The sequence below is a fragment of the Episyrphus balteatus genome, chromosome 3 (assembly GCF_945859705.1).
Source record: "Episyrphus balteatus chromosome 3, idEpiBalt1.1, whole genome shotgun sequence".
In the NCBI taxonomy this organism is placed as follows: domain Eukaryota; kingdom Metazoa; phylum Arthropoda; class Insecta; order Diptera; family Syrphidae; genus Episyrphus; species Episyrphus balteatus.
The window spans coordinates 713185-737316 of record NC_079136.1 but is presented as its reverse complement, the minus strand read 5'-3'; the positions used below and the strand labels follow the sequence as shown (position 1 = coordinate 737316).

At 30.2% G+C, this 24132-nt stretch overlaps 1 protein-coding gene across 3 annotated transcripts in view; it reads right to left on the bottom strand.

Annotated features, from left to right (window-relative positions):
• Nucleotides 1-24132, bottom strand: part of LOC129913354 (peripheral plasma membrane protein CASK) — a 426424-nt gene that overhangs the window by 363935 nt on the left and 38357 nt on the right. For all 3 annotated transcript variants that reach the window (XM_055991975.1, XM_055991976.1, XM_055991977.1), the window contains exons 3-6: nucleotides 19115-19227; nucleotides 11428-11533; nucleotides 4760-4837; nucleotides 4506-4687 (exon numbers count right to left, since the gene is read on the bottom strand). In XM_055991975.1, the coding sequence (XP_055847950.1) occupies nucleotides 4506-4687; nucleotides 4760-4837; nucleotides 11428-11533; nucleotides 19115-19227 (479 nt within the window). The remainder of the gene's footprint in view (nucleotides 1-4505; nucleotides 4688-4759; nucleotides 4838-11427; nucleotides 11534-19114; nucleotides 19228-24132) is intronic.

Sequence of the window (24132 nt, the reverse complement as noted above, 5' to 3'; positions counted from 1 at the left end):
AGTGGTTGACAGATTTTAAAAATTTAATTACACAAGATTTGAGTGATGAAGGATATAATAACTGCTAGGTGGAGAATGGAGAGAGGTACCCCATAGACAAATTTAATTTCAACAATAAACACCATGTTTTTGATTGTACACAGCTTTCTTTAATTTGTAAGCTCATTTCACTGTAAAAAAAAAACACAATACAATGTAACTGTGGATATAATATAACAAACTCCCCGTCACGATAGAATACCCACACAAACAGAAAGAAGAGTGATAAAATATTTAGCAAATTCACAAGAAAAACTTAATTAATGTAAAGATATACTTAGATGAGAGAACTTTTTTTTTTTTTGTATTTTGTCATAAAAAGAAAGTCTCTTTCACTATAGTTTATGCTTTTGTAAGGAGCATCTCATTGTGTTCAGAGCCAACATCATATCGTCGTAGTCGTCGTCACCATTTGCCAGCGGGGAAACCATTCTTTTTCCGGTTATCACTTTTTTTTTTGCAGTTTAGTCATCGTGTCACATAAAGTATGAGAAAGGCAACAGTGTTATAACGTATACCCCGTTATTTAATGACATTTTTGCGATTCAAGAACATATTATGCAGGCGCAGCACAGGAGACGAAAGAAGAGAATATACGTAGTGTACGTAGGACAGGCGATGACGAGGCTTAAGGCTTTTACATTTCAGCGCGCAAAACATCAGAAAGGAAAAATATAATAAAAAAAAAGGGTTGCTATAGCTTCTTTTTAAAAGGGGTGGAATGGGGTACAGGGTGGAAAGTTGAGGGTACGAAGTCAGCCATCAGAAGAAGAATAGGAGGTGTGGTGGAGGTGCCTTGCGTTGAAATAACATTTCGTAAAGGATAATAAAGTAAATGGTTTGGTTACGCTTCGTTCCCCTCTTGTTTAAAAAAACTTTTCATTGTGTTTCAGTCTTTTAAAGCTGATGCTGGATGGTTTCAACGCAACGGTCGCGCCGCGCCGGTATAGCAGAGGAGTCAGGTGTTTTCAGAACGCAAAATAGAGATTCTTTTTTTTTTTGTTTTGAAAAAAAAAAGATAGACGAACCTTTTTTTTTAAGTCACTTTCCTCACATTCAAGAAAATAGAAAAAGATTTACTTTTTTTTTCAATTTAATTTAAAATAAAAGAATTCAAAAGCAACTGCAGTTACTTTATGGTATTAACTTATTTTGTTTTGAGAATCATCAGGAATAAAATGTGAGACAGTTATTTCTGAGGGATTTAAAGCAGACTACCACGTGTTACCTAATTTATAGAAAAAAAGAGTGCTTTAACTTTGCAAAATTTAAACATTTCTTGTAGAGGAGAACGGATAAAGCAAGAAATAACTCACCTCGGTGTCACAAATTAGTTTAAAAGAGTTGACTTTAATTAGACATAGAACATCTTTTAAATGGAAACCGGTTGACATAAGTCTTTAAGCAAATGCTTGAAATTATAATGCAGTCAAGGTTTTCGGTTTATTGTATTCCTAAATTTCCTTGAAGTTTTAGAGAAATAAAATATTCTCGGTTGACTGAGTTGTTTTACTCTTCCGTCACACCGAACAAATACATTGCAAAAAATCTTAGAATTTTTGGACTCAATCGATTCAAATCGTTCAACTTGAAAACAACGAGAGCCTATCTCTTATTTGAATAGCCTCCGTACACCTTCAGTTAGAAATCAGCCATTATACAATTTTTTCAGATTTTTTAAATTTTAAGGGGTTATATCTAGCTGTAAGTGCAAAAAAACGTTCTTTTTTGCGGATTTTTTGTGAAGAGGCATTTCATTATACAAACATAAAGAATACATGTACATATAGCAAATTTAATGTATAAAAATAATTCGCTGTGTATTTAGAAAAATATTGGGTTCCGTTATTTTTGTAGTAGATCTCTTAGACGACCTCCAAAAAAAGCTGTCTGGCGGTGAGCAAGATATCTCTGATACAAATCACCCAAAATTGAAAAATTCAAAATATTCATTTCCAGGATAGACAAATGCAGGTAATGAACGAAGGAATAGTCAAAATTTTGATTTTTGACAAAATGGCGGCTTCTCAAAGACAAAAATCGTTTTTTTCACGAAAATTTACACTTTAAAATGGCATACAAAATCCAATTATTGTCAAAAACCTTTTTCCTTCGTTCATTACCTGACAAAAGTATCAAAGAAAATTCAGTAAAAATTTCAAGCCGATCGGTCCAGCCGTTCCGGAGTAATCGTGCTCAACGCCAGACACATTTTTTTTTGGAGGTTGTCTAGGAGATCTACTACAAAAATAACGGAACCCAATATTTTTTTTTAAATACACAGCGAATTCTTTTTATACATTAAATTTGCTATAGGGATATGTATTCTTTAGGTTAATATAATTAAATGCCTCTTTACAAAAAATCCACAAAAAAGAAGGTTTTTTTTGCACTTACAACTAGATATAACTCCTTAAGAGGTTGAATTTGATTTGCAAAGTGGTAATTTTTTTTGCAAAATGCTGAATATGTTGTTTGTCTACAAAAGCGAAGCTGTGAGAAATTGTGGATATTTAAGGCGTTTTCAGTGGTCTGAAAATGAGTTGAAGCTCCTAATGTCAAATTTTTATCTTAATTACAATTTCTGTACCTACAGAAAATGGTTATGAATCTATTAAATAAAACTCTTAGTTGGGTTGTGCCTTGTGCCCATTTTTTTTATATGACTATATCTCTTGCAGGGAAAGAGCTACAGAGCTCTCAAATCTCAATTGCAGTCAGGGTTGTAAAAAATATCAATTTAAAAAAAATAATTTGAAATTAAAAATAACATTTTTATTGCAAATAAAAAAAATGCATTGAAAAAAAAAAAATTTATTGCATTTATTTTTTAATTTGCATTAAAAAAAATTTGCATTGAAAATAAAATTTTTATTGCAAATAAAAAAATGTCTCCATTGAAAAAAAAAATCAATGAAAAATGTATGCATTAAATATGTATATTTTTTAATACTTGTCGAATTTTTTAAAATTTTGGCTATTTCACCTTACATAAACTTTTTCAACTATAATATTGAAGACAATATAAGATCAAAAAGTTAAAAGTAAGAAATTCGAAGGTTAAAAAAAAATATTTAATGCACACATTTTGCATTGATTTCTTTTTTCAATGCAGAAATTTTTTTATTTGCAATAACATTTTTATTTCAGTGCAAAATATTTTAATTTGCAATAAAAATTTTATTTTCAATGCAAATTTTTTTCACTTGCAATAATTTTTTTTAATGCAAAATATTTTTAGTTGCAATACCTAAATATTTTTTTTCAATGCAAATATTTTTCAGTTGCAATAAATATTTTTTTTTCAATGCATATTTTCTCTCATTGTATCTATGCAATGCATAGATACAATTCCTTTTTCGATTACTTTGCCCAACTATAACTTGGTCTTACATATTCCTTTTTTAAATTTGTTTTGCATTTTCATTACAAGTCGAAAAGTTCATTTCACTTTTTGTTTACTTTTGGGGTTACCAATAATCAAATTTAAGGCTCACTTAAATATTTAACTGAATTCTTTTTATTTCACAGTAGGTACCACTATAACCAATTTAAAGCTAATTTAATAGTTGTTGGTATGGTAAAATAGTTAAATATTTATGTGAGCTTTAAATTTGATTACCTATTTGTGATGCGCTATATTTTTGATCATTTAAACTTAAGTTTCAGACATCAGACTTGCATTTACATCTTCTAAAGTTGTGACCAAGTTGTTGAAAGAATCAATCAAACGGGTCATTTTCAGACAAAAAAAGGAAAACAGAATTCTTCGATGTCAAAGGTTTTGAAGATCTACACAATTATAAGCTGGAATGAAGACTTAACTTGTTGGTCCACCAGTTAAATGCTCAGTTTAGTAAAGGGTAGTAAAGTTTTATTGAAAAATTCAAAATCAAAAAAATTAAATATATAGAAGGGGGAAATGTGGTATTAGTGAAGGCTCATCTTTTTTAGAACCTTAAAATATTTAAACATTTAGACGAAACATTAATCTAAGAATCTTGAAACTGAGTCCATTTTCCCTCGTAGTAGGTACCAACCAAAACCCCAAAACAGATATAAACTTAAGTTCAACCCTGTTCTCATATTGATTCTGTCCGTATCCTTATGACCAATAAAATCCAATTTTACATTTAATACATATTAATAGCACTTAACTCTCGTTTTCAATTCCACAGTAATTGTCAAAAATTTATTTGTCAACACTCTCAATTGAAGGTATTATAGGGATATCACATAGTTTTTGAAAAATAAAAAAAAAATACTTGAAGACTAGTGCAGGCGCCACACATAGAAACAATAAAGAAAAACACACACAATAATAAAACTTGAAATTAAATTGTTATCATTAAAAATGATTGAACATTCACTGAAGCAACACTCAAACGCAATTTATGTTTAAGCTCTCACACACAAAGTGTTGTATATGTGAACGAGCAGCAGCTATTAACACAAATTATACTCACCATGAGTTTCTATAGTATCTCTGCCTCCAGGCAGCTGTATGGCCGAACCGAATCCACCCAATTTGACTGGAGCCGAGTTGTCTGCGGTAGCTAGAAGGGCACAAGCTGGCCTTACATCCCGATGCAATATATCATTTTCGTGGCAATATCGAAGTGCCTCAAGTATTTGGCGCATATAATGACTAAACATGCATTTTCATTATTTGTTAGATGATATTAATGAAAATGAAAATGAAAATTGAAGTTGCACTTACCAAGCTACTGCTTCGCTATACACAAATCCTGCTACCGCTCTGCGAACAACCTCAAAACATAAATCAGATCCTTCCATACTGAAAATGAAAGAAAAAAAGTAAACAAATCAGTTTATTTGTTAAACAGAATATTTAATGCAGTTTTTTTTTCTTAAATTAGAAAAAAATATGAAATACAAAAAGTTTTTTTTATGTTGAAGCAACAAAAAAAAACTGAATGCAATGAATATCCTTTGCGAAGTTTTACCATTTTTTTGATTTTTATTTTTTTTTTTTTTCTCAAAACTTTGATGAATATAAATGATGGAAAGTTAATTTTGCACGAGTGGCAGCTGTAAACAGAAGGACACATCCTCAATACTCGAGTCCTTACAATGTTTGGGTAGGTTTTATGTTTCAACAGACCGCTTCCATATCCGTCGATAATATTTTGTTTTTGCTTTATTTTTCTATTTTTTTTAATTTGTTTTTGACACTTTTGTTAGGAATTTTTGATGACTATAAAAGTTTGTAGTTAAGGTTGTTTTTATTTGTTGTTGCTGTTTTGGCAGTTTGTATAAAGTAGCACAGGTAAAACGGAAAAACGAAAATAATATGGATGACTGGGTTTCACGTTTTTGCTCTTTTAGTGCAAATTGTTTAAAATTTATTGGTAAGCATTATTGTACAACCTGAATTGAATAATTATGTTTTTCATTACAATGATTTTGAATAAATTCAAATTTTGAATTTATTTTTGTGGGTTTTAACCACAATGAGGTTTTTTTTTTAATCACTATTATTTCCAAACAAAACATTAGGGTTAACAATCAACAGGCTTGTATGAAGCAATGGACTTGTATGAAGACAGAGGCCATACTCTAGCTCAAGCTTATGCGGCATTGAAGTGCGCATCTATGTAAGTACAATTTTTAATCGAATATAGGGTGATGGCACCAAATGTTGGCCAACTCTAGTAGTCGAACATGCATTTTAAGATATCCTACATAGGGGAGTTATGGGAGAGGATGGATACAATGTTTGAGTTTCGAGCAATGCTTAGTCTCGGTTGTGATTTACTAGTTTCACCTGCGATTTGCGAGTTTCGCAAGCGATTTACTAATTTTGACAGCGCTTTACTAGTTTCAAGCACGATTTTTTAGCCTCGAGCGGTTCTTGTTTCGGTATGATTATGATTTACTATAGTTTTTGCGACGGTTTACTAGTTTCAACTACTTTTTACTAATTTCGGCTGCGATTCACTAATTTCGGATGCGATTTACAAGTTTTCATTACGATATTTCAGTTTCGAACGATACTAGTATCAAATGTGATTGTTATTTTGTTTAGCCGCGAGAAATACTTGTTTCGGTTAGATTGTGATTTACTAGTATTTGCGACGGTTTACTACTTTCGGCTGCGATTTACTAGTTTGGAGTAAGATATTTTATCTCGGAGCGACACTTGTATCTGTTTCGGTTGCGATTTACAAGTTTCGGCTGCGATTTTCCAGTTTCAGATGCCACTCACTAATTTCGGCTGCGATTCACTAGTTTCGGGTGCGATTCACTAGTTTCGGCTGCGATTCACTAATTTCGGTAGCGATTTACTAGTTTTCATTACGATATTTAAGTTTCAAGTGACACTAATATCAAATGTTATTGTGATTTACTGGATTTGATACGTTTTACTAATTTTGACTGCGATTCATTGGGTTCGACTGCGAGGTACCAATTATGTATTTTACAAGTTTTGGGTAAAATTTTGTTGTTTTGACTGTCATTCGTCAGTTCTTAAAGTTTACTCTTAAGCCTTAACCTTATTTATCACACTAACAAGAGCAATATTTTGTTTTTATATTGAAACATGTATTTGATTGACGTTTTATAAACAAAGCGTCATAATGAGTCTCAATTATTAATATTTTTTAAATCAACAGCTTCCTCCAATAATAATTGTAGGTGTCAGCCTGCTACTTAAAAAAGTTTTATAACTTCAAACAAAAACATTTAATGAAAAATATCAACAAAAACACATTTTTTTTTTTTATTTTAATATTTTAAGTGTGTATTTTTAACACCGACTGTGTTTACATTGATAATGATCCCTGGGATACCTACTCCTGCCTGTGATGTCTCCCAAACATGAGTTTATACACACCGATAAGCTATTAATTAAAATGGCATTATTATAAAGAAAATCGAATATTTATTTATTCTATCGTGAATATTTAATTAAAGGCCGCTTAACATTTTGCAGGTTTTAAACTCTTTTGATTTCATTAACGATATACAATAGGATGGCAAATTACGTCTGTAAATCGATTTATTCAATATTTAATATTGTTGTCTGTCCTGCATCATATACAAAACAAAAACAACATCAACGAAAAAAAAAAAAGGACATCATTATGAGAGTGTTTTGAGGGTGGATGGGATTACTATTTAATGTGAATTTAAAAGCAACGCATAATGTGTGTTTCTCTCTCTCTGATGATGCTTTCCAAAAGGGATTTAACCAAATGTGACATCTTCATGAGCCGGATAGTTGAAGGGTATCACTCGGATGGTGGTCAAATGTCATTTATGTTGAAATTAACTACAATTTTATATGAAGGACAAAGAGCCTGAACTGGCAGAGTAGGTAAAACAAAAATGAGTGCAATAAGCTTCAAAGAACGTCTAAAAGCCATACATTCATACGCTGATGATTTTTTTCTTTCTCGTCCATTAGTCTTAGCAAAGGATAATCCACGAGATGCTTCACTGTGGAATGGAAAATATTTCACGATTTTACGTAGATGCTCGTAGTTGTTTTCAGTAAACTTTTGGTTTTGAAAAAGTACCTACATCACCAAGATGAGACGTTTCAACAGAAACGAAACAGACTAGTTAATGAAAGGTTTTGTTTTGTGTTTCTTTCTATCTACCAAACTTATTAGGTCGAAATACAAGACGAGTTAAAAAAGGTAACTAAGATGTGAAGATCAAGATAGGATAGGTTATAAATACGAGAGATTTTAAGTATTTTTTTAATTTTGATAATCAGTACAAAATCAGTAAAAATAATCAAAAAATTTTTTTCACTTCAGTGTTAAATTGCTAAAAAAAATTGGGCCAAAACAAAAATAAAAGAAATTCAACTAAGATTTGATTTTAAACATTTTTAAAACATACAATATTGAATAAGGCTATTAGATATTAAAAACCTTCTCGAATCTATATTTAGAATCTGCTTTAACTCCTTTGACTCGTACACTATTAACTTATAGTATAAACTATATTTTAATACTAGTTAAATTATTTATTTAACAAAACAAAAAAAATCTCTTTCTCTGTGAAAATCGGATTAAAAAGGATTTTAATAAGGGTTTTTATTTTTATTTTTTTAGTGTGTATTATTTAGAGCTTGACACAAAAAAAAACCATTATGGAAGTGAAAGCAAAAAACTCAGTTATTAAAAATTGCCTTCATTCAGATTATATAAATAATTTTTCATAATATCTATTTGTTAGTATAAGTTGTGTACGTGAAAAGTTACAATTAAGTCAATGATGAATATGAATAAAAAGATATAGTTCAGTCAATGAGGAAAAAATGTTAGGTATTTTGTGTCATGGTTTTAACACAATTTAGTTTTTATTTTAATTCTAGATCCATGTAGGCTTATTTATCCTTATGGAATTTTTTACCACTTAGTCCCATCATCTATAAATGTACCTATTTTTATTTTAGTCTTATAAAAATAGAAATAAATCTAATAAAAAAAATTTATAATAAAACATCGGTGAAACAAAAATTTGATGAGGCTTCATCATAAAAGTTTTTATAATCTATGCTTAGACTCAGTATACCTAAAACTGAGCTTACTCGTTAACTTTTACCTCAATAAACTCTATTTTATTTCAGGTTTTTATTTAATAATTAACCAAAAAAATTATGAATTTGAGTATGATTACCAAGACCAAAAGGAATTTATTCAAATATCAAGGTAAAAGGGTGCCTTTTTTAGAGTAATTAAAAAATTAATTTTATTCCTTAACCCTTTCGGACCCAGCGTTACTCTCATGTAACATTTTTTTAAAAATTCGTAAAAAATATTAAATTAAACAATTTTTTAGGTTACGATGGCTTAATTAAAAGATAATAATGCCTAGTTACTAAATTTTTACAAAAAATTAGTCGATATTTGATTTTTTTTTTTCAAAAAAATTTTTTTTTTTATATAGGAACTTCGGGCACTATGGCGCACCGGGCATTATGGCGCACCTCTCAACTACCATACTTCCAATACTCATTTTTAAATAAAACCAACGCAGAAACTTCTGTCTTCGTCGAACACGTGCTGGCTGACGATCGCAGGTCAGTGCTATTATTTTTGTTCCAAACAAAAAAGAAAACAAAAAAAAAATACCGGTTCGGGGTTATAATATAATATCGCTTTGTTTTTGTTTGTTTGTATCTCGGGAAGTATACAGTTCACGTGTTTGTTGTGAAGAGTGCAATGCAGAGTACAGTTTTGGTTTTGTTATACATCTTATAATATTTTAAATGAAGTAAGAATTGTGTTTGGTTTTTGGTGTTTTGTGAATATGTGTATATTTTGCAATATGGCGCAGATGCTATAAGGGCATTATGGCGCGACATTATACACGACTGCGCCATAATGCCCATATGAAGTATCTAATTTCAAAAGTAACTTACATAATGTCTGAATTTTTTTTAATTTCAAAATAACCTCAATTTAACTTTAATTTTATGATACAAATTTATAATTATATTTCAGAAATGCCGAATGTACGTTAAAAAAGTAAAGGGCTCCGATGTAAATGGGGTTCGCCATATTGCCCGTACATAGGGCAATATGGTTTTTTTTTTGACTATTTTTAATTTAATTTATTTTTTGTTAAAAAGCTTTTACTTTTATTCTTAAATAATTTATTTATGTTACGATTTTATGAAATTTAAATAAAAAAAATTATTGAAGTAAAAATTGTTGTCCGCAGTAAAGTTATTTGAGTTTGTGCTTAGGTATGCCATAATGCCCTACTTTACCTATGGTCAGTTTTGAAAAAAAGATATAAAAAATGTAAATGCAGAAAGTGTTTTGTTTTTTTGCTTAGAAGAAGTAGCATAATTTCATAAAAAGTTATTTTCTCAGTTCTCCGACTTTTTTTGGTGGTCATAGGCAGTGCATGCGTTTCGCCCAGGTACGACATTGGGCCCACTAACTAGCTGACTTATAAATTATGGTTTTAAACGGAATTCCTTTTATATTTATGGCTACCCCATGGATAGATTCAAAATGTTAATGGCCACTGATACAGTTACAAACCAGATAAGCCCACTTGTTGCTTTTCCCAAACCATACACAAAAATCTAGTGGGAATCGTTAGTAAAATGGTAACCAACTCTTCAACTCTCACCGAAAAAGCCGAAATCAGAAGTCTTCAAAATAAAAATTTCTCTTGCAAACAACCCGAAAAAAGAACAATTCGGAACTTACAAGGCCCACGCGCCAGATCTTCTCCGGTAAAGTTTTGGCAAGTGCAAAGGCAACTGGACACAAGACCACTTTAGATCCTGAGTAGGTACCTGACCAAAGTGACTTTCCAGTACTCTCCCACTTGAAAAAAAAAAGATTCCTAGAAAGTTCTTTAACGTTTAACTTTCTGAAACAAGAACTTTTAAATGCTTTACCGACGAATTAATTTTGACATTGTGTCGACAGTTTTAATTGCCTCATTGAAATTTTTTATAACTGAAGAAATCCAAACATTATGACAACAGTTTCATAACATTTTCGTTTACCGAAAAGCAATTTTATACTCTTACGTCGACATTTATCCTCTTTCATCACAACTTTACCAAAAAAAAAAAAAAAGAAAAACTTATTTAAAACTTCTATTCTATTGCCTCTTTTTGGTTGATGAAAGAAGTTTCTAAACGCTTGCTTATCTTTTAACAGATATGTTGACGAATTTCCGCATGAAGAAATTTTGCGAATGGAGACATATGCATTTATCTATCTACAATCTACTACATTAGATGCATTCCTATATCGTTAACGACGAAGGCATTATACCTATACTACAAATACTATTACTAAATTCTATAAGGATATCCCTGCTTTTCCTTTCATTCACATTCTTTTTCAACTTCCGCCAGGCATTTCACTTGGATAACGGATAAAAAAAAAAAACCAGAATATAGCGGAAGCACTCTAGAATGGCATCAAAATTAAAATACTCACATACATCATCTAGTACAACTTAAATACTATGCACTCGGTGAGCTTGAGTTGTTGTAATAACTTTTGCAACTTGTAATCCAATTTATTTTTCGGAAGGATGTTTCTCTGAACTGAGCACACAAAAACGGAAGAAACTGAATTTCAAAGCTTTGATACCTAGTCTCTTCCAACAACTCCCTCCTTTTCTCCAAGCAACAACTTGGAGTAACTTTTTTTTTTTTCTTTTTCTATCTCTACAATGTCGCGGGAAGAGTCACAAGGAGCACTTATGAAAATGTGAAAAGTCTGCATAAATTAAATAAAAAAAAAAAAAACAACCATCGAGGATATTCTGAGAAAATCAAATGAAACCGTTACGGGTTTGTTAGACGCTCAATCTTAGAAAAAAATTCAATTTAATTGTATAAAATTGGCCAAAGTATTAGCGTGTACTTACAACTCAAAGACCATGTAAAGCATCCCCTCCGAGCTGTAGGTCTCTAGGAGTTCGACGATGTGTGGGTGTTTCAGCATGTGGCAGATGGTGGCTTCACGTTTAAGATCTGAAATAAAGAAAAAAAAAAAACAGGAAATTTTAAACTTAAAATTGGTTTTTCGTTCAGATATTAAATTCGATAAACATATTTTACGATCAAGACACACACATTTAAAATTTTTAGTCATTTTTGTTGAAAGAAAAAAAAACGAACATTATACTCGTACAAAAGGAATCACTCTAATTTACTTAAGGGCTGAACCTGAGGGTTTATTTTGCTGCTACACATTTCTACATGGCCCGTTTGTTGATTGAAATGTACTCTGGAGGAGAAGAACTTGCAACTTGAACAATAAAGGCAACATGGGTAGGGCCATTGGGATTATATCGATTTGGGATTAAATTGATATAAGTAGGTACCAATAGATCCGGCAAACAGATGTTAATGCCGACAACGACCTATGTCATTGCATCATCTTGGCATCTACTACAATTTTAAGACAATGAAGACCACACTCAAGTGCAAAATTATACTCCAACATGTTTAAGTGTTAATTGGAGTACATGGGTTTGGGGGAGTTAATTGTTATATAGAGACCAAGAAGTGTCCACAAAATCTATCAATATCTTAATTTGGGAGATGTTAATTTTCAAGAGGTAGGTATAACAGGTAAAGGAATAAAACTAAGAGAACAAAAGGTTTTAAATTTTGAGTTTACTCTTTAAGGATTTTAATGATGTTGATACGTTCGAAGATATTTTGAGCGCCCAAAAAAAGAGAAAGAATATGAATATCATAACCCTTGTTTTTTCGCACTCGTGAAATTTACCTTTTGGCCGCCATTTTGGATTTTAGTTTTTATTAAATATTTCGTCTTCTGTTCATTTTAGGTAAAAGTTGTTTACACAAAAACCGTATATAATTTAATTTCGGGTCTTTTATCTTGGGAACACTTTTTTGATATTCTGAATATTAAAGAAATTACAAGCCAAAAAAACAAAACAAAATAATAAAAAAAAGAAATTTTTTTAGTTTTTAACAGTTTTTATCAAAATTATGAAATTATTCAGAAAAAAGATTGTTCACCTTTAAATTCTCTATAAGTCTATACAACCTTTTTTGTATCGCTATAAATACTAAAATTATAAAGTATTAATACGGTTTTTTGTTAAAAAATGCTTTGTATCTTTACCAAATATTGAATTTTAAATGTTTAGTTAGTATTTTGTAGCCTTTTTTTCAAGAGAAAATTCAAGACGTGCAATTTTTTTATTTTTAAGTATCTTCATTTGGTAAAAACGGAGTATTTTTTAACAAAAAAGTATTAATAACCTTTGTTTTTATAGCTTCATATATAAAAAAAAGTTGTAAAGAGTTGTGAGATTGTAACAATCTTTGAAGGTTTTTTCATAATTTGGATAAAAACTACTCAAAACTTAAAAATTTTCTTATTTTTTGTTTTTTTACTTTTTGGCTTGTAACTTTTTTAATATTCAGAATATTGAAATAGTGTTCTCAACATAAAAGGCGCGGGATTTAATTGTGTACGTTTTTGAATAACCAACTTTTACTTAGGATGAACAGAAATCGAGATAGTTAATAAAAACTAAAATCCAAGATGGTGGCCAAAAGGTGAATTTCACGAGTGCGAAAAGTCAGGGTTATCATATTCATCCATTTTTTTTTAATCGAATGAGCAAAAAAAAATTGGGGGTGGTACAAACTGCTGGGTCACCCATATATGAACATCATAAATGCATTGTACTTATTTGTTAAATATCGAACTCCAGATAACAATGCTATTTGCTTCAAGCAATGGTTGATGCTCTAGAGTCTAGAGGGAAAATTAATGGTGGAAAACAAGTCATTTTTCTTTAAAAAAAAAACTGCACTGGCGATTTTGATTACAAAAATGCGTGTACTGTTGCACAAAATATAAAATGCACGTCAAGTCGCATTTACATCCTCTTATGGTAAAAGTTGTTTGAATGTTAAAATTTCTTATAGCATTCATAAACAAAAATTTTAATTTAACTTACACTCTTTTATATAAACATTTTCGTTGAAAATGGCTAAGTCGTTTATGAGAAAGTCAGAAATCAAGAAAACGTTTCTATGGCGGGTACCGTTTATAACGGTTCAAAAAATATTTTTTGTAATTTAAAAAGTAGGACTTTATTTGACACAGTAGTATTTTTTTTTATCAAAGTCGTTAGAACTTTTTTTGAGAATAACTTTTTCCATTTTAGTCATATGGCAAGTACCGTTAGTTTTGGTGTCAATAAAAAAAAATTCAATTTTCCCTGTAGGGAATCACCAAAAACTTTTAACTACCAAGTTTGAAATAAATTGCTCAGTAGTTTAGGCTGCAGCTCGAGATAAAGACAGACACACAGTTAAAAAATTTCACGCAAGGATATCAGTGGTTAATTTTCACCCTGAGTATATGCATTACAAGACTAGCTTAATATTATATTTGCAACTATGTTTTTTTTTTTTTTCTAGAAAAGGTTTCAAAGAAATGTACGTATGAATGTGTGTGTGTGTATATGTATAGGGATCATATAGCATACATGAGCTTGAGTTTAATTTGTCTGTGGCTATGAAAATTTCACTCAGGGATGCGGACGTGCTTATTAGGAAACAAGGTTGTTAAAGTGGAAATCCCTGTGAGCCCTGCTTTTATATATAATATGAGGTGAAATTGGCCAGCACTTGTATGTAGTATAATAATGAAGGGATTATGGAGGAGTATATATTTATATATTATATATGTATGTGGAATTACTAAATCCTTAGCGCATAGGCATGTATCAGGAAACCTTTTAAGGAAATTACTTCACCCCTGGCATATTGTAGGAGTAGATATAGATATATAGAATAAAGGGCAAAGAATATAAAAAAGATAACTTTTAACTTCCATATTCGGTGGGTGTAGGTATATTATATTCATAAGTTAACTACTTCAATAAGATGGTCTACAGTAAGTTGTCGCAAGCCGCATATTTTGTCCTTTTTTTTGGAGAACGTAAATAATTTGAAACTATTGTTCATAAAAATAAAAGGTGTTCATTAATTTAAATTGATAATACATTATAATGGCTTTTTTCAATAAAATACAAAAGTTAAAAAGCTGCGGTTGAGGGATGAAATGATTTTCATGAATAAAGTTAATTGTTTGATCATTTTTTTGGTCATTTCAAAGTTGTAGGCCATAGAAACCAGAGGGTTACATGGTTTTCAAGTTAAGAGTTCATTTGTTAGTAATAAAACTTTATAAGTGGTCACATTAAAAAAGGGAAACTTATAAACAATTAATTTTGATGATTCATCTGAAATTATTTTACGAAAGATGGTGTGATATAAATTTTAAAAAGATTTATTGGATGTGAAAAGAAAATATTCTTGTTGACATTTCATAGAGGATGTGTTTTAGAAACTTTTTGAGTCAAAACAATACGTGAATATCTTAGCAACGAAAAAAGATAGAAAAAAAAACGGATAACAGATTTGAAAAGAGCACCGTCGTAAACATAAGACTGCATACCCAGTTCAAAAAATAAAATTTGGAGTACACGGCACTCCAATACTAGGGCGACGATATAAAAAGGGAGACAATAGTGTTTTAACTCTATGATACTTATAAAAAGCCAAACACTTGAAGATATGCCAAACAGTAAAAAAGATATCGGAAAGATTTTGACAGGTCTTAAAAAACCCTTTCTAAGGGTAATATTCTAAAAACCTTGGATGATAAATTTTTTTTTTCGAGTTCAGCTGTAAACCTTCAGAAAAGTACAAAATTTTTGTATTTCCTCATTTGTTTTGCTTCTTCTAAGTTAAGTTTTTAATTAAAACGCATCTTTTTATATTTTTGAATATTTATTTATTTTTTATCCAATATATTTCGAGGTCTTAATTGCCTCATCATCAGGGTCTAGAAAACATAAAAACCCTGATAATGAGGCAATTATGACCTCGAAATACATATATTAGATAAAAAATAAATAAATATTTAAAAAATATAAAAAAGATACGTTTTAATTAAAAACTGAACTTAGAAAAAGCAAAACAAATAAGGTAATAAATAAACAATTAACAATTTAAACACAAAAACAAATAAAAAATATACGATATTTTTGTTTCTGCAACAAAACTTTTGTAAACTAGTATCATTAATAAATCATTTGTTCTTGAAGAGTCAAAAATTTATAAGTTTAGAAATATATTTTCTCTATAAACCACAACAAACCAATATTTTGTTTTTCCTTAGCAATCATTTGTTGTTGTTTACCGCGCAAAATTTTACTGAGTTACCAATTAAACAGGGCTTTAAAAATTAGGACCTTTTTGCCTACATTATTTGTATTTTTTTAATGTCTATAATATAGACTCTATATATATATATTTTTTTTTTTTTTTTTTTTTTCATAAAAACACTTTCAGTTTCTCTTCTAGGAAATCAAATGAAACTCTTTATTACGATGTTTGAAGTCAATCGCTTCAGAAATAAGGCCAGATACACTGTGGGAAAAGCCACTATAAGGCAACGTAAAACCAATTAAAACCACATTAATTTAACTATTATTCGGAATGATTTTGCGTTGAAGATGAATATTTTAAAATCAACGTGGAAAAAAGGTTAATTTTGCGTGGTTTCGAATCCTAAATCCACATAAATAAAAGTAGTTCATCTTTGAAAAAAAAATACGTTTCAAGTTCAATTTATTTTTTCATTCAGTGTAGAGACAGACAGAATTGCGATTTTTTTCGCATTTTCTATCAATGTCATGTCGATATTTTTACGAATCCTAAACTTGTCCTTTAATACCCAGGCCGAAAGTATAATCATTTTTAGGAAAAAAACAAAACCGACTTCCGTGGATCAAAACTGGGTTTTATGGTTTTTAAAATAGTTCCTATGGCTAAAAGTGAACTAAATTGAAATGGGACCACGCTGCAGCCACCAGCTTTCCAGTACAAAAAGAATTATCAAAATTGGTTCACTCAGTCCAAAGTTATGCGGTAACAAACATAAAAAAAAAAAAAAAAAATATACAGTCGAATTGAATACCTCCTCCTTTTTGGAAGTCGGTAAAAACTGATTTAGACATTCATTGAAATAACCTCTGAGCTCTAACTGGATATCCCTAACTTTTTAGTGTAGCAGATCATAGAGGTGACAAATTAAACGATAAGTGGGTCACTGAGGCGTATACGTAATTTTTTTATAGAAAAACTTAAGCAATTAATATATCATTTCTATCGCGGCTCGAAATTCTTTAAAAAAAGTGTTATTAAGACAATGAACTGGAAAGACCTAAGCCTAATCAAGAATTATGTGAGATGAGCGAAGTGCTAGAGATAGAAATCTCGCTTCATTAAGAATAAATTAACTTAAAACGGCGGTGATGGTAGACAATGGGAAGGGAATCCCTCAGGAAACAGTCAATAAACTCATCAGATAAAAGAAAAATGGATAAAAAGCTGTTATAAAAGCTAAGAAGGCAATATAAGATAATAATCTAATCAAATGGAGTTGTTTTTTTTTTTATTATAGAACCTTATTTGAATTGACTTCGGTTTCGCTATTTTTCCGAATGAATACTACAATACCAAAAGCGAAAAAAAACCACTCACTATTATTAATGAAGGACCAAGGAAATGAGAACTATATCTTGTAAGTATCTCCATAATGATGTTTTCTGAAACATCACTTCAACAATTGATTTTCTCCAACCTTCAAAAAATTTGTAGTAATTTGTAAAACTCAAAAGTCCTCTTACATAAATCATTTTGGCAAATTATTCAACTCAATACCAATTTTCATCGGATTCGCTAGAACAGTATTGCTTTTTCAATTGCTCTTTAATGGTCCCCACCGGAACTACTGAACAATTCTTGCTAGACTTGGGACTGACCTTTAATTATTCATTGCGTGTTAAAATTAGTAAACCACTTCAATCATAATAGCTGTGACTTTTTCCATCTTGTTAAAATTAAAATTCATGAACTTTTAATACAAATGTTGGCTAGCAAGCAACTTCATTACAACACGACAGAAAGAATTTTTAAGTCATTTGAGTTAGAAGGAATTTGTTATTATAAATGAAGGCACACAAGCCTATCGTGCTATTACTTAACTTACCAATTCGGTTGCTTAAAAAAAAAAATATCGTATTTAACGAAGGGAAAAGTAGATTAACGCCAAATTCATTTATTAAATTATTAAACATTCCATCCGAAAATGTTTTAGACCAAATTCCTCGTCCTTCTTTTATTTTATCTTTTTAACTTGAAAGATTTTCCCTAAGACGGACGACTTCTTATCCTTTTCAATACTTTTTGTGCCTTAAAAAACAATTTGCTTTTCGTACTTTCTTTTTTTTAAATACACCCAGAGAAAAAACGCATAGTAATTTTTAATCCGTTCTACATTGAATCAATAGTGAAAAATATATTCATTAATTTTCTAAAAAGTCGTCCTATGCTTAACTTACAGTTTGTCACATCGGTTTTTATAAGTGAGATGGCACAGTGGTAAAGCACAAGCTTGTCAACCCAGGTATAGCAGGTTCGATCCCCAGCGGATGCCAGTTTTACTTTTTTTATTTTTTTAATGTGTGAACAACTTTGATTTAATGTGTGAACAACTTTGATTTAATGTGTGAACAACTTTGATTTAAAGTGTGCTACTTTGATTCAATCATTTTCCACTTTAGGCTAAAAATGTAGTGATTTTCCATTGATTCAAAGTGGTTTAGATTGATTTTACGTTGTTTTTTGGCTCAGTGTACCAAACAACATAAGCAACAATTCATTTCAAAAATGGATTATACAAAAATTGATGGAAGGCTTACTAATTAGACAGGAATAACTCAAAATAAAGAGGCCCATCAATGCAATATAATAAGAATAACCAACCATTCAACTCTCCCAGCATTTTGTATAAAGCTAAGCCATCTAATGCCAGGACATCTATCATAAACTTAGCAAAGTTATTTCTTCGTTCGTGGAAAAGGGTCAGACACGTTCTTCATGGCTTTTTGTAAAAGACACCAGTGCCGTGGACCGAAAAATATCAGAAAAAAAAAATATATATATATATAATTAAGAGAAATAACCCTTCAAAATTGTGTATTAATGCCCCAACATTTTTCAAAGAAATATATATTTTAACGAAACAGGAACTTCCCTTAAAAATGTTCATAACTTAAAGAAAAAGAAGAAGAAGATGATGAAAAAAAGTTTGCTTATTATTGATCGACTGGCAGGCAAGACAGCGTTCGCTAACTTTTCTCTCACTTGGCTTTGCTTCTGCCTCAATGGATGCAGTTTTCTTTGGTGAAAAACTTGGACTTTCATTTAAGAATGAAAAAGAAGAAGAACGACGAAAAAAATAAACCCCAACCCAAAAGATGAAACTTTTTTTTACTTTGATGGGGGTGCAGTGTATATTAGTTGGCTTCTACTTCTTTTTTTTAACAGTCAACGTAGCGTGGTATTGGCGCAGTGCGAAAAAGAAGTAGTTAACAGTGAGTAAAGAGGTTTGTAATCAAACACCCCTGTGAGGGGATTCAATTTCCTGTTGATAATGTTTACAGGTAATTAAAGTAATGAAAGAATTGCTTTTATATGTATACGTACCGGCTGTACTCAGCCCCGGGCTGGCAGTAAACTTTGCAACGTCTACTATTTTCACCGCAAATTGTTGTCCGGATTCCCGGTGAATGCATCTTCTCACAATCGAGAATGGTCCCCTGGAAAATAAAAAAAAAATAAATATTAATATCAGATAGAAAAAAATTTTTTTTACAAGTATTTTGAAACTATAAAAAAAGTTTTTGTAAGTTTTTAATAAAATTTAAAATTAACGAAAACACTTCGATTCAAATTCATAGATACAGCAACTGTTTTTAATATTTCACTCATACATACATAAGGTTTGGATTTTCTATATGTTCTGAGTTCATTCTGCCAACGTTTGAGAAAATAGCTAAAAATAAGTTCAGTTTTTTTCCATGAAAACATGGGCTTTTCCTGTCAAATTGCGAACTTCTGTCGCAAAAAGCTGAAGGAACAAACAACGATTTTGGGTATATGTGAAGAGCTTTTTTTCAGTTTTTGAAAAAAAAAAATTATTTTTGCGGAATTTAGCGAAATTGAATTTTTTTCAGTGCAAAATTTGTTTTTTGGTTGGTTTTATACGTTTTAGACGATAATTTAGTTTTCAGACTTCCTATTGAAAAAAAAAAAGAATTCGCTCTAACATTTTTTTAAGGGTGGACAAACAAAAATTTTGGGTGAAATAACATGGACAAACGAATTAGAAAGTTTGGTTCAAAAATTTAAAGGTCGCAGTTCTGGCTTCACGGAGCTCAATCGTTTTAAAACTTTGAACACTTTTTCTGTAGGTACTTAACGCGGTAACGCTAGAAAGTTTTTTGTCCAAATTTTCATTTTATATTAACAAAAAACAAATAAGTGGGGTTTATTCGCTATAAATCGCTTTTTCAAAAGTGATTCAAAAAAGAATTTTGATTTTTTGAACTCACATGTTCCAGCAACAAGTTATGAGGGGCACCGCATTTCTACCCAGTTATGAGCTTTGGACGAATGAGGGCTTTCTAAATTGCAGCTAGATCAAGGGCGTGAAAAATGTCTTACATCTTCGGAGAAATTCTAAACATTTCGCAGCGTTTTAAGCGACATTAAACATGTGCTCATTCCACAGAAGGTGAAGTTAATTATAATAAATTCGTATACCAATCAAATATTATGATATTTTTTAATTTTATTTCTTTTTCGCAAGTTTTGTGGCAGTCATTATTTTGTCAGTTGAGCTTAAAAAATTTCTTAAAAAGCGTCCAAATTTTGTAAATTGTGCCTTATGAGATTTTATTTAATTTTAGTCTTTCTAATCTACAAAGGTTAAGAGGTCCTTTTTGTCGATCTTTCTCTGCTTTTGATAACAACACCTAGAACGATATTTTTGAGCAATTCTGGCTCTTTTGGCCGAAACTTCTTAAAAGCGATAAAATAAAAAAAAAAAAAAAATGAAATGCAGGACTGGGTCACACGTACTTGCTCTTATGTTAAAAGTAGCTTAAAATGTTAAAAATTTGTATAGCTTCACAAAACTAAAATTTTAATTTATTTATTTAAATCATATGAAATGTTTTCAAAATAACGAGAAAATACTTTTAAAATGGTTTATATATTGAAACTAAGTATGACATTTAATTTCTCGTAAAGAATTTTTGGAATTTTCTTTTTTTTTCGAAAAAAGTAGGAACCGTTTTTTTTTTAATTAGTTTTTTTTTTTTTTTTAATAAAAACTTCAAACATTTTTCAAAAAAAAATTTTGGTATTATATTCTGAAGACATCATCATTATTCGACACATAAAAACAAAATTTAAAAAAAAATTATCGACCCGTTTTCAAAAAATTGATTTTTAAATCCAAAACTGAAAGTTTTGAAAATTTTAAGACATTTTAATATTACGGCTAGTCAAACGCTTCTATGTAAATATTTTCGTTAAAATCGGTTAAATGGTTTATGAGAAAGTCAGAAATCAAGAAAACGGTCCTATGGCAGTTACCGCTAATAATGGTTCAAGAAATATTATTTTTATTTCAAAAGTAACAGCCTTATTACGGTAGTCAAATTTCAATACGATATTTGACTATTATCAACAAAATTGATAAATCGGTATTATGGTTTTTAAATATCAATTTTTTTGATAAAAGTTCAGATTTAAGAACTATTGTGAATAGGCCCATTGACAAATTCGGTATTACGTTTGTCAAAAAAAATTGGTATTTGTCAATTTTTCAGTCAATCACAAATTCCTTGTTGATAAAATATTTTTAAGAGTCGCGAAATTCAGAAACATGTCTATTTTTCGGTGAAAATGAAATTGATGAAGAAAATACTTTGGAGCAAGCAAAGATTCGAAGAAAATTACGCGATGCTTCAAACCCGGTGGATTTGGCAGAACATATGAATAATTTTTTTTTTTTTTTCATTACTTTAATTAGGTAAATTTTGGTTTACTTTTTAGATTTATCAAAAACTTCAGACTTTCGAACGAAGCCTTCCTTAATGTATTTTTAGATACATATCTCTTTACGAAAAGTTAAAACCAATAAAAAAACACCATTGCGAGCGTATTAAAATTTGCAGCTGTCTCAATATTCCTTCTGGCAAGGTGTTTTTGTCACTTACAATCTTTCTCCTACGTTGAGAAAACACTTAAAATAAATGGCATTATTTATTTTGTATTCAATATCCACATTTTTCAATATAATAAGCTAAATAAAATAACAACGAAACATTAAACGTCAAAATCAAAAGTCGATTTGCACCATTCACAATAAATTTTTGATCTTTGTTCACAATGGATCAAAAATTTGTCAACTCGCGTTCATAATACCAATTTATCAATTCATTGACAAATTTTTTCAATTGTCAATAAATTGATCTTTGACAACCGTAATAAGGCTGTATGACTTTATTTGTTTTAGTATTTTTTTAATACAAATCGTTTTTATTTCCGTTATATGACAGGTACCGTTAATTTTGGTCCTAAAAAAATTTAATTTCTCCTCTAGGGAATCACCAAAAAATCTTAATTGCCAAGTTTGAAGAAAATCGCTTCAGTAGATTGGGCTGCAGGTCGAGATAAAGACAGACACACAGACAGACAGAATTGAGAGATGCACTTTTTTAGCATTCTCCATCATCGTAATGTCTATTTCGATTTTTTTACGAATCCTAAACTTGCCCTATTTCATTTCTAAGTAGAAAGTACAGTAGGAAGTAAAGTTTTCAAATTGTCAAATAATTTGAATTTTTTACTGACATTAATATTAATTTGTTTTTGATTTTTTGCTTTTATGTTTTGATATATTTCTCGCTTAAGAAATGCAAAATTAAACAAAAATCCCTTTCATCACACATCCTCAAAAAAAAAAAAATGAAATTGTTAAAATGATATTGATCTTAATCAAATGACACTCAGTGTACAAGTACATCAAACAAGTAACGCCTGCTGCCTGCAAACCCCCATTTTCAAACTCTATGTATAATAAATTACGTTGGCATAGCCTTGACCTATGATACTACATTATATAAATAAAAGCACACACTCCACCTAATTCTTTTGTTAGAAGACAAACTATTGTTTAAATATGAGTCCAATTTCAACAAACTATAAAATAAAGTATATAATTAAATGATAAACACTGAAAGGTAAAGTTAAACTTATCATTTTAAATCTCGGGTTAAATGTGGTTTCTAATTTAGATTTTCTACTAAGATTACAATAAAACTATTTAATTAAGAGATGAAATAGTAGTGTGTTTTTGAGAGTTCTGGATCCTCCCAACCTCCCAAGCTCTAGTACAAAAATTTGTATGGGAAGTGTAGGTAATCTAGTACATTTAAGGGTGACTATTACTAAATTTTGGGAGGCATTTTTTATGATTTTTTTTTTTTAAGCGGCTGTGTATAGCATCTAAAACCAGAAGAAGATGAGGGAGAATGACAAAAAAGTCTATATTTAGAAATTTATGAGGGAGTTTCATACTTCCAATTAGACAATACCTTTACATTGATTGAAAAAGAAGGCTAGTTATATATGCACACACACACACACACACACTCACAATCCATGAAGTAAAATCTACTACTTTTTTATATTTTTATTTGTGCGTTGGAGTTTGGAGATGAATCCATATGCTATCGAGTACATCATTTTAATATCATTATCTACTAAATTTTAGGCGGTATTTTGTGTGTGTTTTTTAGAATTCTTGATGGCGATTGATAAACCTGTATTTGTTCAATTTTGTTTTTAGACCTGTATTTGTGTGTATGTAGTATCTATTTCAGAAGAGGAAGAAGGAAAAAGAACAAAATTTTAAGAACGTCAGGAGGGAGTTTGATAATTCCAATTAGACAATACATTGTTGATTTTAAAAAGTAGATTACATAGGGACACATACACCTGCATTTGTTTTAGGTTTGGAGGTGCTTCTCATCAATAGTCTCATTGTAAAGAAATTGTGAACATACAATTCGACATGAACGATCATGCTCGTTTTATGTAAAATATCCAAGTTCAATATTAGCGTTGCATGTTGTAACATGAAATAAGGAAAATCAGAAAGGGATCATCTGTACCTAATAGATATCTAAACATTTGATGTGGTGGTGGAAGTGTTGATATTATGTATGGGATGCGCGATCAGTGTATTACGGTCTTACATTTTAGTGTTATTGTTAACACTATTGTTGTTTCACTCATACAGGTTTTTTTTTTTTTTTTTTTTTTTTTGTATGTAAATAAAGAAGCATAAGAATGAAAGATAATAATAATATAAGCGTTTTATAGATTAAATGTTTTAGACAAGTGGTGGGGGTAAATGTATAAGAACTTGGTTTAATTTTCAAAATGATCATTAGTTTTCAAGTAAGCCGGTGAAGAAGGGTTTGCCTGAATCAAGTATATTTTATCGAAGCGGTGTATTCAACTATAATTAAATTCAAAATGTACAGTTGTGATAAATGTCAAAAAACATTTACTAGACGAGATAACTATGTGCGTCATATGAAAATAAATCATGAGAATAAACTTTCGGTGCTGTGTGATGTTTGTGG